This window comes from Carettochelys insculpta, chromosome 3, assembly GCF_033958435.1.
Source record: "Carettochelys insculpta isolate YL-2023 chromosome 3, ASM3395843v1, whole genome shotgun sequence".
NCBI classification, from domain to species: Eukaryota; Metazoa; Chordata; order Testudines; family Carettochelyidae; genus Carettochelys; species Carettochelys insculpta.
In genome coordinates this window covers 38,104,331-38,122,689 of record NC_134139.1, presented here as the reverse complement: position 1 = coordinate 38,122,689, position 18,359 = coordinate 38,104,331, and the positions used below count along the sequence as shown (strand labels likewise).

Genomic DNA, 18,359 nt, shown 5'->3' with positions numbered 1-18,359 from the left:
TCCTCTCATGGACTGGTTAACTCATTAAAAGATAGGAAACAAAGGGTGGGAATAAATGGTCACGTCTCAGAATGGAGAGAGGTAAGTAGTGGTGTCCTCCTAGCACTCTGTATTGGCACCAGTCCTATTCAACATATTCATAAATGATCTGGAGAAATTGGTAAGCAGTGAGGCAGCAGCATTTGCAGATGATACAAAATGACTGAAGATTGCTAAATTCAAAGCAGACAGTGAAGAGCTTCAAAAAGATCTTATTAAACTAGGTGACAGAGCAACAAAATGGCAGATGAATTTTAATGTTGATAAATGCAAAGTAATGCCTATTGGAAAGTAGAATCCAAATTAGATGTATAAAATGATGGGGACTAAATTAGCTGTTAACACTGAAGAGAGAAAGAGAGAGAGAGAGATATCTTGGACTTATTGTGGATAATTCTCTGAAAATACCCACTCAGTTTGCAGCAGCCATCAAATAGGCAAACAGAATGTTAGGAATCATGAAGATGGAGAAAATAAGGTATTCTCTGTCTTATTCTCCGTATAAATCCATGATGGGAACACATCTTGAATACAGTGGATTGTGTCGTATGAAAAAACATATCTTGGCATTGACAAAAGTTCAGAAAAGGGTAGCAGAAGTGATTGGGGTATGAAGTGGCTGCCATCTGAGGAGAGGTTAAAAATACAGGGACTTTTCAGCTTGAGAAAAGAGCTGACTAGGGTGAGATATGATAAAGGTCTATAAAACCGTGACTGGTGTGGAGATGGATTCTTCAGCCTTTGGATTTGCTCTGTGTTTGCAAATTATTTAGTGTATTGATACTTGAATTGTCTGGACCAGATTTCCCAAAACAGTTTGTATCCTTGTTATTAATATGTATCTGCAATAGTCATTGTTTATTTGTAACTAATATATTTTGAAAACTTTGCTTCTCAGGCATATTGCAGGACTGAATGCTAATAGGGCTAAAAATATAATTGAGTGGCGAGAGAAGAATGGAACATTTATAAATCGGGAACAGCTCAAGGAAGTTAAAGGACTGGGGCCAAAATCCTTTCAACAGTGTGCTGGCTTCATCAGGTTTAACCAAGAATATATAAGAACATTTTGCAGGTAATTAGTCAAGTGTGAATAAAAGTCAGTAGCAACATGCATTCACAAGCCCATTTCTTCTCAAACAGCAACCAAGCAGAGCTAATGGTCTAGTAGGTTTGCTGGCTATAACCTATTATTCTCAATTAGGATTCCTGGGTTTTATTCCTTATTCTGCCACTGACTCACTGGTGACCTTTAGCCTCTGTCTGTGCCTCTTTCTCCATCTGTAAGGTGTTAACTACCAGGGGTATTTTCAGAGCATGTTTGTTTGTAAATTGCATGAATATGTTTGGAAGGCCCTGTGGAGGTATGGTAGTGGGTAATTTTTAGTCTTCTGGGCAGGGCAGATTGTTAAGATTATCCACTCTTTGGGGCAAGCACTGTCATTTTTCAACACCGGTGGTTAGTGCCTAGTATGCATGATGATGCGCCAGTCCCTCAGTGGTGCCACTGCAGCACTATCAATTATTACTGATAAAAATGATCACAGAGAAGTCAGATATATGTCAAAATTTTGTCAAACAGCACAGTAGAGGAACGTTAAAATATTGAGGCTACGTCTACACTTGCACACTACGTCGAAGTAGCGTGTTTTGGCATAAGAACATCGAAATAGGCTACTTCGACACGTATCATCTACACATCCTCTAGAGCTGGTTCCGTCGATGTTCAGCGTCGAAGTAGTGACGCAGAACGTCGAAAGGAGCCGCCCCGGAAGGAAACGTGGAGCATCCACACACACAAGTGCTCCCCATCGAAATAAGGGGCCAACAAAGCCCCAAGCTGCTCCCTTAAAGGGCCCCTCCCAGACACACTCGGCCTGCACAGCATAAGATCCACAGAGCCAACAACTGGTTGCAGACCCTGTGCATGCAGCATGGACCCCCAGCAGCAGCAGCAGCCAGAAGCCGTGGGCTAAGGGCTGCTGCATGCGGTGGCCATAGAGCCCTGCAGGGGCTGGACAGAGTGTGTCTCAACCCCTCAGCTGATAGCCGCCGTGGAGGACCCCACTATTTCGAAGGAGTGGGACACGGATCGTCTACACACGCCCTACTTTGACGTTCAACATCAAAGTAAGGTGCTATTCCCATCTTCGGATGGGAATAGTGATTTCGACGTCTCATTGCCTAACATCGATTTCAATGTCAAAATAGCACATGGCATGGGTAGACGCGACGCATGCTATTTCGATGTTGTGCCAGCTACTTCGAAGTAGCCAGCTAGTGTAGACGCACCCTAAGACAATAAATAAAGGTGGCTCTAACATAACAGTGGGGAGCACAGGCCACTGGTTGCACTGACATGGGAGATCACCCTGCAGTGTCCCCTCAACCCCTCTCCTCCTAGAAGGACTTGGCAGTGAGGCTGCACGTGACCCAGATGACATACAAGGGGTGAGCCTGCCCTGGGAAACCCTGGGGCTTTGCTTGTCTGCTGGTGGACTGACTCAATCCAGCAGGGTTTAAGTGGGGTGGGGGGGCTTAGTGTCCAGTATCCAATTGAGGTGACAGGTTTCTGTGAGTGGCAGGTGACTCAGTGGGAGATCTGGATGCACAGGTGCTCGTTGAGGGGTTCCAGGTGTGGTAGCAATCAGAGTCTGCAGAAGATCCAAGTGAAAGTTGCCTAGGTCTGGGTGCAGGAAGCTCATTAGATGGATCCAGATGCAGGTTGTGACTTGTCAGGGTGAGGGTTCAATGGATCTGCTTAGTGGGAAGCCATAGCTGTTTCCAAGGGGACACTGCATGCTGGACTCCTGCTGACCCCAGCGATTCTTTTCCATCTCCCTTCCCTTACTCTCACGTTCCCCTCCCTGTGCCATATTCCATCCCCTTCCTTCCCCACTGCCTCTTCCCCTCCCCACTCATTGCCCCTACTCCCACCGCAGGCTCTCTAGACAGGAAGGCTCCAGCACACGTAAGGGAAGCATGACTAGTACTAAGAGGCAGGTGGCAGCGTTCAGCTGCAGTCGATGGAGCTGAGATGCAACCTCCTTCAGCTGGGCAGAAATTATGGGGGTGGGAGAGTGGCATGTAACCTGTACCCTCTGCCCACCAAAACTGCATCCCTGGTTGTCCTGAACTGCTGCCCCCCAGATTCCCTGACACTTTCTCAGACTAATTCCTCTTGTCCTGAAATTTCCTGTGTTTTGTCTTCGCTCTTGTTTGAGCAAAATAATGTTAGCTAGTTGAGTGAAAAAAATTTTAACCGTGTGATCTCACGCGTCTCACAATCATCTGATACCTCAACACTTCTGACTTGGATTATTCTGTAGATTTCACTGAGGCAAAAATAAAAAAAGGTGTAAAGTTCCCAAACAGGTAAATCTACAAAGCTTTTCAAATAAGCAATTTTGGACATTTTCCTTAAAGATAGCTGTTAGGACACTTCAGCCCATTTTAAAAACTGGTAGCATTAGTGAAGTCTGCAAGCTGCAGGATTTTGATAGTTTAGAAACATCTCTGTTTAGCTATTGTGGGTAAGGAGGAGGGTTACAGGAATCTTCACGTAGGCCAAGGTTCAAAGAATTTACAAGGAGCTATTTCAGTACAGCTCTGGATTATTTTCCCCTATAAAAACAAAACAAAAAAATTAAGTGGAGAATGAAGTAGAAAAATCTAGCACCAATGCCGCATTCAAGAGTTAAATATCCAGTATTCAGACATCTGGAACATTTGTTTTAACAAAACAGAACAAAATAAATTACCCCAGAAAATGAATTTAGGCATATTGCATCTGTCTAATATTTTCTGTTGCTGCTTTTCTTTTAAAATGGCAACATGAGCACTTTCATTTACTATAACACTAGGTAATACATACACTGTAGTACATAAACTGTGAAAGCCTGTAATTGATGTGGAAACAACATCAGCTTGTAGAAAAGTTCATTTTTGTGTTAACTGATACTTTTCTACATAGAAGTGTGTGACTGTAGTCCGTAAGTGCAAATTCAATATATTCATTCTCCTTTCTTTAAAAAGGTTAACATTTTAAAGGAAAGTTCATACTTTATTTGGAGACTACTATATTGACTTTATTAAGATAGTGTTAGGGTAGGTCACATGAAAACTATGACATAATGTATCTTATTTGCAAACAAGAAATAATAAAATACACATTAACGTAATTTAAGGGTGAGATACTTAGAGCCCTGCAAATCCACCAATATCTGCTTTATATCCGTGGATGTCAGTGAAAATACACGTCTCTTTTTAGCAGAAAGGATGTGGATGTATCTAGAACCCTGAAAATTTATAGATAAACACTTTATATCTGTGGGTATCCACATCCATGGAGGACAATATGGATAGCCATGGCTCATTTTTGCGGATTCAGTTATAGATTTTGTACGCATTCAGGGCTCTAGCGATCCTCATCCCTGCTCCGTTCCTTTTATGTCGGGAAATGGGTCCAGACCAACATAAAGGATCTTTAGAAGCCCAAGATCTGTCTGAGGAAGAATTCCCTGGCATAGAAAGTGAGACAGGCAGCTCTATTTTATACTTTGAGGACCCCTTTCAAGCCATATCTTAGCGAGCATGTCTGGGGATGGAAGGACAGGTTATTGGCAGAGCTATGACATGTCATCTGCAGGTATTTTGGGCAGCTTTTCTGCCTCAGGTATATCTGTATTACAGTGTGGGAGATTTGACCCCTCAAGCAGCCTAGGATTGGGAGGGCATAAACATAACTTAAGACCAGTATAGGCTCCCCATCCTCCTGGATTGCACCCCACTCATATCAACCTACATGTATTTCTCTGGGAGATAGACTTTTAAACAGTGATGTCCTGTTCAATCAAATGAATGCTCCCACTTCTGCATTGCTTTCCATCTGCTGATCTAAAAGTTTTCAAATATTCAAGAAGTAGTCTTTATAGCACCATGTGTGAGGAGGGAAATAAAACTGTGCCCATTTTTACAGCTGGAGAAGCTAACTGGGTGTCACATGACATGTCCGAAGGTACAGTCTGTTGCAAAGCTGGGAGTCAGTTGTCCTGAGTTTAGTCCCAAGACTGTCATTCTTATTTCCATGAATTCCTCTATGCTAATTTATCATGTTAAATCAGCATAATTTTGTTTTCCGTTTGTTGCTATTCTCTGTTGCCTTTAACTTCATAATCCTAGCATTGTGCAGCAGTTTGATGGAACAGGACATGTTTCCCATAAATTAACTTTTTAATCAGACTTGTCAATATGCTGGTACACCATTTTAATGCATCTTTACAAAGGCTCCAGTGTTCACTTTCTGACTAGGTTGTATTGAGTATCATTATGCTTTTACTTCCATCTCATGGAGGGACCAGAACGCAATCTTGTTTTGCATTTTTTTAAAAATAAATGAGTGAGTGCTGATTTTTTAAGGAATGAATTGCAAAAGTTGATCATTGCCTTTGTGTGTGGGCAAAGCATAAGGGTGTTCTTATACCAAGAATGATGTCTCTCTCTGAATTTGACAGCAATCAGCAAACTAAGCTTGCAGCAGCAGGTCATGCACTAGCGACTAATGCAAGCATTCAAGTCCCAAATGAAAAACAGGGCAAGAAGAAGAACAAACCAGCTGGAAATGGTGTAGTACAGCCAAATCCTTTGGACCAAACTTGTATCCACCCGGAGTCGTATGACATTGCAGAGAGGTAAGCCATGGGAGAGTTTCAGAACAGGATGTGGGAAACTCTTTAGTCTTTTGGTCTTTTAAACAGTGACCAGGGATTTTTCTTACCCAGTGAAGAATTCTGTTAGTTAAACTTTTGGGGACATAAGCTACGTGTGCGTTAATCTCACCCTTTTCCAAAAGAGGGAAGTTTGCATGTGAAGGAAGGGCTTGGAATACATGTTGTTTGTCCTTTTATGTGTTTTCTCATTTTTCAAAAAATGACTGTTTTCAGGAAATTAAATGTGAACATTTTATTTCAGAGAGGAAAATGTGTTCCAAAATTTACCTAGAACACACACACTGCACTAGTGGACTTAAAGTGCCCTTATTCTGTATCTTTGGACGTATCAACTATTAAAATGCTAGCACATTTTCTTCCAAGTTTAAAAACAACTAGAAGTCCTGTGGCACCTTATAGACTAACAGATATTTTGGAGCATAAGCTTTTGTGGGCAAAGACCTGCTTCATCAGATGCATCAGATGGGTCTTTGCCCACGAAACCTTATGCTCCAAAATATCTGTTAGTCTATAAGGTGCCACAGGACTTCTTGTTGTTTTTGAAGATACAGATTAACACGGCCACCTCTCTGATACTTGTCTTCCAAGTGTGACTCACCACCTTGCACCAGTACTGAGTCCCTTTCATTCCATTTGCCAGCTCCCTTATTGGCATCCCATAGCATTCGATTCTCTGCTCAGTCAAGTGCAGAAGCAAACTTCTGATTACTCTATCAATCTGAAAAGTGTGGCTTTGTCCCGGCCTATCTAATATATTATGGGGATAAATCAAAAGGCAGTGTTTGCATTTTTGTAGCCTCGTTTTTGTGCACTATTATTTTCCTTCCATTTTTCCATACATTTAAATTCTCCTGCAGTGCCACCAAGTGATGGCAGTAGTAGGTGTAGAATTCTTTTCAGCAAATATGAGGACGTTTAATTGGGTGTTACTGCAGCTGGATGTGACCATTTTATACCTGGCAAACACACATCAGTGCCTCTGTGCTCAGACTTGCTTGACATTCTGTAGATCTCAGTGGAATCTCCAGCACTTTACTATTCTTGAGAGCAAAGAGGGGCCATCAGCAAAGTGTTTTTAAAGATGCTTACATTTCAGCAAAATGTAACTCGTGCTTAGCAAAGTAAACTAACAAAGAAGTGTCTACTTAATACTGAATTTATTGTGGATTCTGGTGGTCTTACAGTCTTTGCTTAAAGGTAATTGAACCATGGTTTTCTTTATTCTTAAAAGTAGTACCATTTAAATGTAGTTCAAGTTCTGCTACATTACTAAAGAATCACCAGTTGCATGTTTTGCCCTGTAACTTAAGACGTAATCTTCTCTGTCATCACCCAGTGATTGTAATTAGACTGTCTAGCCTTGTGAGAAAACTTTATCTTCTTCTCTAAACTGGGTAGTGTCTACTTATTTTTAAATTGAACTGGTACTTTTCTTAAACTATACTGAAATTAATTTCAGTGACAGTTAGATGTTTCTTGCAGAATGTTTAAGATATTTATGGCCCAACTCTAGCACGGGAGGTGGCAGTGGAAGTGCCCCTTTAGGCGCCCAAACGCCTGCTCAACAGTGTTGCAAGTTTGGTTCAGGTGCACATTCAAACCGTCCTGGCTGGGGTCAGTATGTCCCGTGTAGGGCTGTATCAGCCATGGCTGCAGGAGGTAGGCAGCATTGGCCACGATGCCAGGGGTCATAGTCAGGACCCCAACTAGGAGCTCCTGCAGAGGGGTGTAGGCCCTCTCCTGCATTCTGTGGCCAAGCTAAGAGTTATGAAACACACGGGCATTGTGGGCTTCCCAGACCAGCCCCCACACACGTCGATAAAATGGCCCTTGGAGTTCACGAGGGCCTGGAGCACCACAGAGGGATATCCCTTCTGGTTGATGTACAAGCCGGTGCTGTGGTCCAGGGCCCAGATGGCAATATGGGTCCCATCCAGAGCCCCGAAGCAGTTGAGGAAGCCCGGCTCGGTAAACTTTGCAAGGGTGATGTCGAGGTCCCCAACACGAATCAACTGGTGAAGAAGGATGCTGTTTATGGCCCTGGCGACCTTCGTGGGATTGAAGGAGAACATGCCTGTGAGCATGTGGTGGGGTGCTCCACCCCCACATGACCTGAGGTCCCCGATGGTCCCCCTTGCCCAGAAGCCCCCTCCTGCTCCCCATGGTGAGTTTATGAACTGATCATGGCTAACCTGTGGAAGAATGTCCCTGGTGGTGGCCTTGCCAACCCCAAACTGATGGCCAACTTCCAGAGGGCAGTGGCTACCCTCTTCTGCAGGGAAGTGTGGGCCGCATCCGCATGTCATGGTGCGGAAGGGCTGGGGAGGGCCAGTGCCATAGCTCCAGAAACGCCTGCTTGGTCATGCAGAAGTTTTGGAGCTAGCAGTCATCATCCCAGTCCTCCAGCACCAGCTGGTCCCACCGCTTCATGCTGGCCCCACAGGCACCAGATGACCCAGTGGAGAGGGCATGGACGTTGCCCTCCGGGGATGGCCTGTAGCAAGGTGTCTATCAGGGTGACCCCCAGAGCTGCTGAAGGACAGCTGCTACAATGTGGCCAGCAGGCTGGCCATGGTCTCGAGGTGTGGCACATTGAAGAACTGCTGGGGGGTCCATATTGTTCCCCAGCATGGCTTCTCTCTCTCTGCGGTGTCTGCATGGCTTTGGGTGGCAAGGCAGCCCTCAGCGTGTGCACGCCAAAGGTGCTTGCAAGCGGCCCTTTAAGGGAGTGGCTGTCTGCGGCCCCCGGAAGGGCTTGTCTGCCATGTGACCCCATTTGCGGCATTTCCTAGCCCTTTCTTTTGAAAGAGCACCCTGGGCCGTGTGGATGTTCACTTCTGAAAGAGCGGCCCAGTCTTTCAAAAGAGCGGTTCATGACCTCAATCCACTTTGTGTGTAGACGTGTGACTTCAAAAGGCGATCTTTAAAAAGGTGGCTTTTGAATGGTCACCTTTCAGAATTGCAAAATTGTCACTTGTTGGGGGAGTGTAAACAGATTTACTTGCCTTCTGGCAATTTATATTACAGCTTTAATACTATTTCAGTATTATTGTTCATACTGCTCAATTATCTCTTTTTTTCCCCTCTGTATTTTGAAGGATTACAAATAAAATAAGACTTTATTTTATAACCGGTGTAATATAGCAGCTTTATAAATGGGTAAATATGTTTTAAGGATAAAATTCTACTACAGATTGAACTTCTCTAGTCCAGCACCCTGAGGGCCTGACTGGTGCCAAAGTAAAGAATTTGCTGAACCACAGGAGCTCAACATTGTCTAGCAGCACTTCCACTGCTTACTGGGCTCTTAGAAGTTAATTAGGGGTAAATTAGAGCTACATAACGTATAATACTGAGAGCCAGGACTGGCAGCTGTAAACAAACTTTATAGGATTGCAGAAACCTGGCCACATCCATAGTAAGTGGACAGCTGGCTAACAAATAATGCTGAACTATGGATGTTGCCAGATCAGTGTGTCAGACTAGAGAGATTGAACCTACAATATTCACACCTCAGCATTAATTAAGCATATAGTGCCTGATACAAACCCTCAGACCTGACTGGCTTGAGTGTGTAATGAATAACATGGAAAGCACAATTCTTCATTGCTGGATGTGTGTTCCTGAGAAACTGAAAGGTAATGGCTGAAATTTTGCTTGCATAACTGATATGAATAGCTTTATTGAAGTTAATCAAAGTCATTGCCTGGAAACTAATATTGTTTCTAAAGATGTTGATTACTTCAAAAAACTTTGGAAATCTGCTGTAGGTCAAAAACATTTTTATGGTTATTTTATATATGATAAATTACTGAGTTATGCTAGAGCCATTCAGAACACTGGCTGAGGATTAAAACCAGTTTAATTTTTCTTTAGAACTGAAATTCATTTCACCCCGATGGTATTTGTCTCCAGTATAATTGAGGAAGGGTTTTTTTACTACTGTCGATTAATCACAGTTAATTATTCACATGATTAACTAAAAAAATTAATCCTGTTACAAAGTTAATTGTGATTAATCACACTTTTAAACATTAGTTTACCAACTGAAATTATTCAATATTTTGGTGGGTTTTCTACATTTTCAAATATATTGATTTCCATTACAATACAGAATACAGTATACAGTGCTCTCTTCATATTGTTTTTCATAACAAATATTTCAGTGTAAACAATAAATAAAAGCAATAGTATTTTTAATTTACCTCATACAAGTTTTGTAGTACCCTTTGTTTATCATGGAAGTGTTACTTACAAATGTAATTTTTTTTGTTTACATAACTGCAAATAAAAACAAACTTCAGCGCCTATAGTAAAACTCCTTCCTACCACTTGTTTAGCCAATACTAAGACAATCTAGTTTGTCTGCATTTATGGAAGATACTTCTGCCTGCTTCTTATTTACAATGTCACTTGAAAGTGAGAACAGTTGTCCGCATGGCACTTTTGTAGCTGGCGTTGTGAAGTATTTACATGCCGGTTATGTTTAACATTTCTGTACTCCTTCATGCTTTAGCCACCTTGATGATGATGCTCAGTTACAAAACATGTGTTAATTAAATTTCTGACAACTCCATGGGAGAGAATTGTGTCTCCTGCTATTTTACCCACATTCTGTCATGTATTTCATGTGATAGCAGACTCGGATGATGACCCAGCCCAGAAGGTACCAATATGAGATTTCTAAAAATAGCTACAGCACTCCATCAAATGTAAAGATCCAAAGTGGCATATGTAATCTGAGAAGGACAAGGTGTGGAGCATTCTTTCTAATACCTTGAAAGAGCAACGCTCCTATATAGGAAATACAGATCCCAAACCACCAAAAAAAGAAAATCTATCTTCTGGTGATAGCATATGACTCAGATGATGAAAATGCACATGCATCAGTTCTCTCTGCTTTGGATTGTTATTGAGCAGAAACCATCATCAGCATCCTCTGGAATGCTGGTTGAAGTATGAATGGACACAAATATTTACTGCATCTGACAAATACATATCTTCTAATGCCAGCTGCAACAGTGCCTTGCAAACACCTGTTCTTACTTTCAAGAGACTTTGTAAGCAGGCAATATTGTCTCCTCTAAATTATGACCAAACTCATTAGTCTGAGTGATTGGCTGAACAAGAAGTAGAACTGAGTGGACTTGTAGGCCCTAAAGTTTTATGCTGTTTTATTATCAAATGAAATGTGTATATAATTCTACAGTTGTAAGGTCACATTTCATGATAGAAATTGCGCTACAATGCTTGTATGGAGTGTATTGAAAATACTATTTATTTTTTTCTTACAGTGCAAAGATTTTCAAAGAAAAAAATGAGCACTGTACACTTTGCATTGTGCATGTAATTGAAATCAGTATTCGAAAATGTAGAAAACATCCAGAATGTTAAATAAATGGTATTCTATTATTGTTTAACAGCACAGTTTGATCATAAAAAATTGGTTGACAGACCTTGTTTTATTTTCACGTGCAGTGTTACAAAGCCCCAGGCTTGTCTTCGTTGGGTCCTGCACTGCGTGGTGGCTTAAATGCAGCTTCAGAGGCTTACTGTGTCCCCTGCTCTGCCTTCTGCTCTCGCAGAGGGTTGGGTCACAGCATTACTGAGCCGCTCTCATCACTGGCTAGTCCAAAGTACAGTCATTAGTGGAGGAGACCCTCTTTAGGGGTGTCCAGCCTTCTCCTGTCCTCTAGGGCTGCCCTGGGGTGTGGGGTGGTCGGGGGGGGAGGGTGAACCCAGAACCCTCCCACATCTACCAGGTTCCAGACCAGGGACCCTAGGCAGCTGCAGATGGAGGGGCTTCCTTCCCTGGGTCCTCCTGGTACAGCAAACTGCCTCCCTAGGCCACTTCCGCCAGATGCTTCCCCAGTACCTTCCTCAGGTAACTGCAGCCCTCTCTCCTTGGGAGTCCTCCTTCCACACACCTTGTCTGTCCTCTATCTCCTCCTCCTTGCTTACCTGAAGGGAAGCCCTTTTGAAGGGGTCCACAGTCCTTAATTAGCCACAGGTGCTAGTTTAGCCTGCTGCTGCTAGATGACTCCAGATAAGCCTCAGTCTCTGGGAAGCATAAAAGCACATACCCACCTGCCAACATATCTCCCTTCTACGAGGCTGCTGTAGCCTGCTGTGGGCCAGGATCTATCACAGCAAATAGAGATTGATCTTGTTCAGTCAAGCAACCTGCAAGAATCAGGTGTGCTTCTGGGGATTCTGCCATGAAATAAATTGAAGACCAGTAAAGTCACAAGACTTCTCACAGTTTGTACGGTACACATGCTTATTCTGAATATTGCCTAATAAAATGGAATCTAAAAGTCCTTTTCATTGCATAGGGAGATGGTGGGACACTGTGCCAAGTAACTGAATTCCCACCTCTTTCCTCTAATGACAGATTACAGGGTAATCAAACGACCACAGAGGCAATGTTCAGTGGCAGAAATTGGTGAGGAGGATGTCCACCTTTCTTCTGCTGCCTCCCTCCTGGGAAAGCAAAGTTGTCAGTTACTTTCGATCAGGGCATCCTCTCCTGCCTTTAGTGCTCGTTCTTGAGGGGGTAAAATTAATTTACCTGGTTCCGCGTCCCAGCATCAAAGCTGGAGTACTGCTCATAACTGAGTCTACTCTGTAACAAACATTGGTTGTTGAATCTATTATGTAATAGGCATCCCTCTCCCTCACCCCAGCAAATTTAAAACTATGATCCAAACATAAATAATCACATCTTAAAATAACACCTAACATGGCCCAATTCAGCAAAGCATTTAATTTCACACACTTGATTTCAATGAAATTTGCATATGATAAGTTATTTGAATCAAAGCCTGAGTATTGATAACAGAGCATTATAGAGAGACAGAACGGTTGAGGCATAATCTTTTGTTTATCTTGTAAATACATTTTAAAATAAAAGTCAGCGACAGGTTGTGGACAATGAACAGAAATTCACTGAGGTCTGTGACCTGTCCCTGACTTTTACTAAAAATACCAAGGGTACCAAACAGAGCACTGCTAGAGCTTGCAGCTGCTCCAGTGGTCCTGGGACTGGTTCCACTGTCGCCTCCCCTGCCTTCCTTCTCGCCAGTCAGCTGTTCTGGTGTACCCAGGGTTGACAGCTGCTCCAGCCCTTCCTCAGCAGTAGTCACAGAGGGCCCAGAAAGTCATGAAAGCTCTGACTTCAGTGACAGAATCATATCTTTATCAATGAGAATTTCCTCTGGGATTAGATAATATTAAATGTTTAGATTCAGTTATTAGAAACCCATTGGGTCCAGCAGGTGTATACATTGTGAAGAAATGTTGCCTCTTCCTTCTGAAGTCTTGTGTTACAGGCTTATGACTAGTACCAGGTTCTAACTTCCTCAGGAGTTCTTCAGTGTTTCTGTAGTTTTCCTAGAAACTCTTTTACAACATGTCTTCAGAAACTGGATACCTCATATAAGACGAACCTCTTAAATCTGGTGCTCTCTTACTGGCAACCTCCATGGCCCAGCAGGGACTGTGGCCAGAGCTGTGGCTGGCAGCCTGGTTGGGGCTGGAGCCAGGGCTCCCACTGGCCCCAACTGCAGCTCCGGGGGTGGGTGGGAGGAAGGGGAGTTGAGCACTGGAGCCCCCATGGGAGGCTCCCGCTGCAGTGCAGGGCTGGGGCCCCTGGTGGAGTGTAGGGCTGGAGCCAGAGCCCCTGCCCGCCAGAGTCCTCTGGGAGAGCTGGACCAGAGGTCAGAGCCCCATAGCAGCCTGGAGAGCTTAGAGTAGTACATAAATACGGCATGAAAATTGTGTAACCCAAGATAGTAGCTGAAATATTAAGGATTTCCCTCATGTTGTTTTCTAATAACACTGCAAAATACTTCAATTTACATTATAGATAAACTTTTACTTGATATTTATAATTGGCTCATATAGTTCAACTTTTATGTAACAAATATATAGCTTCTATCTAGCTAAGAACATGCTAATACAAAGTTTTGTTTTTGAAGTAATAGAATTGCATCACCATTAATTCATGAGTACGCTGTGTGTACAAGATGTAATGGCACTGTGTACAAGATGGAATGGCCCAGACAGCTGGAAATGATTACGTAAAACAAAATGACTACGACTAAAACCCACATATAGCTTTAAGAACTACTGTACATCACATAATTTTAAAATGCACTGCAAGTCTCTTTGTTGCTTTTTCTAATTATCTTTGTATTCTGCTAAAATATTTCCATTTCTAAGCACAGCATGGTCTGTGTTATAATTTTATGCAGATGTGTGTGTTAAGAGAGCATGATGTTACATCTTATTTGTTACGTCTATGCTGCTTTTCTTACTTCAAGTAAGATGGGTGAAATTATGTATTAAATAAAAACATCAGTGATTTAGCCTGACTCTTTTCTTCATGTTCTGTGACAGCCCAAACCCTGCTGTAGAAATGAAAGTTTGCTGTAAAACTTCATGAATAATATGTTATAATGTGCTCCAGTTGTCACTTTTTGAAAGAAGATCTGGTAGCTTTACCTCATTTGACATCCCTTTATGTGAAAAGGATTCATCATTAACTCAGACATTCAGTATCTGAGGATGGGAGTGGTGAAATGAATTTTAGTTGGTAAGATTGATCAAAGATAAGAAAACTTTTACCTTTCACATATCCATTTTTGTGGAACGTACGTATTATTGGGTTTTTAAAGTGACATGACAGATGCTGCTTTCCTCTATATTTAACTGCCATTTACAATGTGTTACTTTATGCTTTTGCATATCCAAGAAAATACAGTAGCCCCCCCCCCCCCACTTACATGATTTCGACATATGTGTTTCTTGTATTATCGAGACAAAATCAACAAGGGTAGGTGGGGGGCATGGGGAAGTGGCAGGAGGGGTACTGAACTACAGTTGGTGGCCCCAAGCAAATGGGAGCCACAGAGACCAAGGCAGGACCCAGCCACTAACGTGGAGTGGGGGGCTGTCCAGCTGCTGCCCCCTCCTGCCAGGCTGTGCTATGTCCCCAGCCCCTCTCTGTTTGCGGCTGACCTCTGGCTCTGCCTGTCTGAAAACTCCCCACCGCAATGGATGCATCAGCTTTCAGAGGCTCAGCAGCCTGAGTGAAGATGGTGTCTGCTCCATGCGCCCACCGACTGGTGTGGTGCTCACACACAGCCTTGCTCGTGTGCTCAAGCTTCAGATGCTGGTGGCGTGTCAAGGAGCAGCAAGACAGTGCTGGTGACCGTGAGAAGGAGGACAAGGGCAGTGAGAGCAGCGAGCCCTGGAGGACTAGCTACACTGCACAGCAGGGTGCTGATAGGTGCTGCTGCTCCGTCCGCCACTCACAGCCCTGGCCTGAGTGGACCTGAAGGTGGTAGGCCTCCCTGCTCCCTGGGCTAGCGTGGCAATGGCGTAATGAGCACTGTCGTGCTGGCCCCTTGTAAGAGACATGAGGGCATCTTACATCTGTGGCCAACTGGGGACTGGCTAGCTGGGAGCAGGGGTGAATTTCCAGGCTCCTGGGTCTCATTGGAGGGGAGGGGAGTGGGCGGGGGAGACAGAAGATCTGCCGGGGGGACGTTGTGTGACTGGGTGCCATGAGTGCACTTGCAAGGCTCAGTCCTCTGAAAAAACTTCAGAGCAAGAAAATCTCTCTCCCTATCCCTCCCCCATCCCAGCGCAGACCTCAATTTACATGAAATTTCACATGTGTGGTTGCCCAGGAACGCAACTTGCACATAAATGGAGGGTTTGCTGTCCTTGGAGATGAGATTGTTCACCATGGAGGATCTGTTTGATTTCTTATAAAAATGGAAATATCAGTTACAAACTAATTAATTTATTGTTTCAAAATTACTATAATCTAGACTAAGATTTTAATATAACTAAAACCAAAGTAAGGGAAGTTTCTTGTCACATAATTCATTCATTTTTTTCTAACTATACCAGAATCTTTCTTTTCTGAATATGGTTTTTTTTTCTCACCCTCTTGTAACTCTCTGAATAAGAGAGCATTAACTTTGTTCTTAGCGATGATATTTAACTATATTGATGATCAATATAACGCTTTACTGCTGAGTGAGAGCTTTGTGCTTTATATTGATTTTTGTTCTAAATGCCCTCAAGGCACACACACACGAGTGAAAATGACACATGAAATATGTAACCAAATTACAGTCTTTTTTAAATATTTACATCCGTAATCACTAAGCAATATGAAAATACTTTAACATATAATTTCTCATCAGGACCTAACCATTGAATATCTGCAAAATAATAAATTATTGTTTCTGTTGAAGATGCTTATGTTTATCACTGCTGGGCATTTTTACAATACCACAGAGATTCGAGTTTTATCAGAGCTGTCAGTTTTATCAGCAGTTAATGAAAAGAATTTAGTCAAAGACAGTTTCTCTGAAAAGACGCCCAGTTCAGGAAGCTACTGAAGCAGATGTGTAACTTTAAGAACATGAGTAGTTCTGCTGCAGTCAGTGGTTAGTCTCATGCGTGAAGTTAGTCATGTGCTTAAGTATGTTCTTGAAATTGAACCATATTGCTGTTTTTGACCTTAACAGTATTAAATGATCAGGTAAGTATGATTGCTAATGTAGGACCTGACTCCTAACATCCTCCCTTACATGAGAAATCCTTATCCTTAGTCCATATTCTTCAATGGGATTCCCAAACCAAAGATTACTTTTGTAACTGTGGATTTAAGGATCAGTCTTCTGGTCCTACTCAGAGCCCCAGTTATTATTGTTTTCTCTTCCCAAAAATCTGCCCACAATCCTACAACCTTATCCATGCATTTGAAAGATCTGTACATAATTTTTGTAAATCTGTGAACATTCCATGTGGTTACATTTATTAATAGAGAAATGTGTCCTGTTATCAATTTTCAATATGAATGCACGTCTTTGGTTTAAAAATAAAAACTGCTTGACAGTAGTCAAGCTGAATTTCCATTTGTAGTAAAATAAAGTCAAGTGCATGAATGTCAGCAGACTTGTTTATGAGTCTGCTTTGTGTAGCATATATTATTTAGAACATTGAGTAAGGAGGCAGGCTGTTTGTAGGGTTTTTCATGTTACATCTGCCATGTCAGTCAAAGTTCAGGCAGCTGTTGCCTGTCACTAGAGGTCTGGTGAGGCATTGTCCATCTTTCAACACTTAACAGTCAGCAGCTCTTTCTTAGATGTGCTGTGCAGATCACACTGCACAGACCTACACACATTTTCATTATTGTCTGTATGGCCACCATCAGTGTTCTTTTTCAGGCAGAGGAGGAATGCAAAATTACAGTTAGCTTAAGGGAATATGCTTACGTAAACAATTATAATCGTGTTGATAAAGTTGCATTTGCTTTAGAAATAGTAAAGTACAACCAAAAATTGAAATTTGTTCAGTTCAAAAAATGAGGCTTCAAGGCCAATGCCTGATGCTGAATGCTTGTGCTAATTTTAGTGGTTTTGTAGGCATATTGTCAAATTGTTATTTTTAATGCTTTTCTCTCCTTGTGTGGAAGAGTCACTTGCATGGGGGAAGCTGGCTAACACTGACTTACAGGAGGGAAACTGTGAAACAGACTATATTCAAAGTATTGTCCAATCTAAAAATAGTCTAAAAATAGAGAAAATAACTGAAATAGCCTGGAAAAATAGAAGAAATAACTTTATTAATTTTCAGACATAATTATCATAGGTGTTACCTTTATTTGGAAAAAATAGCGATATAACTTTTTAAATCTACAGTATTCCTTTGCTTATGCTATCTCTGGGAGGTAGATGATATTATCCACATTTCAGCGGAGGCTGAATTGCTCATGTCACATAGTTAAATCAGTAGAAGAATTGGGTACAATTCATAAATCTTGATTTCCTGTTCTGTGATGAAGTCGTGGCCCCATTAAAGTCAATGGGAGGTTAGCCACTGACTTTAATGAGGCCATTTCTTTGTTTTCATTTTCTGAAATAGAGAATAAGTAAGTTATTAATATCAATTTAAGATTTGTACTATGGCATGCTAATTAGATTGATACATATATATCACATTGTTGTCCAGTAGACTCCAGCAGGTAGGAGAAAAATAATACTTCATGCTGAACAAAATACAGTAGAACCCCAAGAATGTGAGCTCAAGTTGCACGTATCTTGGGTTTTCGCAACTCTGAGAGCCGGGGAGTTGGTACCTGGCTCCAGGCTGCCCGCCATTCAGGGGAGCCAGGAAACTGACCAGCACAGCAGCTTTATTAACTTATCTCATCTGGGAACTATATGGCACTAATTCATACAGTGCTGCTCGTGAGGCCATCCTTAACCTTTTCTACCACTTTTAGGACTACCATTAGCCCCCTTACCCTCCACATCTGGTCCCCAGCACCCATACCTTGTTAAGGAAGGAGCTGGGGAAAGGTGACTGTCCCAGATGTTAGGAGCCCAGCCTCATTCCCCAGCTGCTGCTAAGAGAACTCTGGACCCCCATGAACTGGACACCTGTTAAGTTGTGACAACTCAAACCTTACTTCCTGACCTACCCCTGAGCTGTCGGGATCCCCGAGCTGCTATGTGAAATGCCAAAAATACCCCCAGAACCATGCACCCCTGGCCAATCTAGCAGTGA

At 42.5% G+C, this 18,359-nt stretch overlaps 1 protein-coding gene across 3 annotated transcripts in view; it reads left to right on the top strand.

The window, feature by feature from the left end:
* SRBD1 (S1 RNA binding domain 1) overlaps positions 1-18,359 on the top strand; it is a 207,714-nt gene that overhangs the window by 173,644 nt on the left and 15,711 nt on the right. For all 3 annotated transcript variants that reach the window (XM_074989638.1, XM_074989637.1, XM_074989639.1), the window contains 2 exons: positions 938-1,114; positions 5,553-5,729. In XM_074989638.1, coding sequence (XP_074845739.1) covers positions 938-1,114; positions 5,553-5,729 — 354 coding nt within the window. The remainder of the gene's footprint in view (positions 1-937; positions 1,115-5,552; positions 5,730-18,359) is intronic.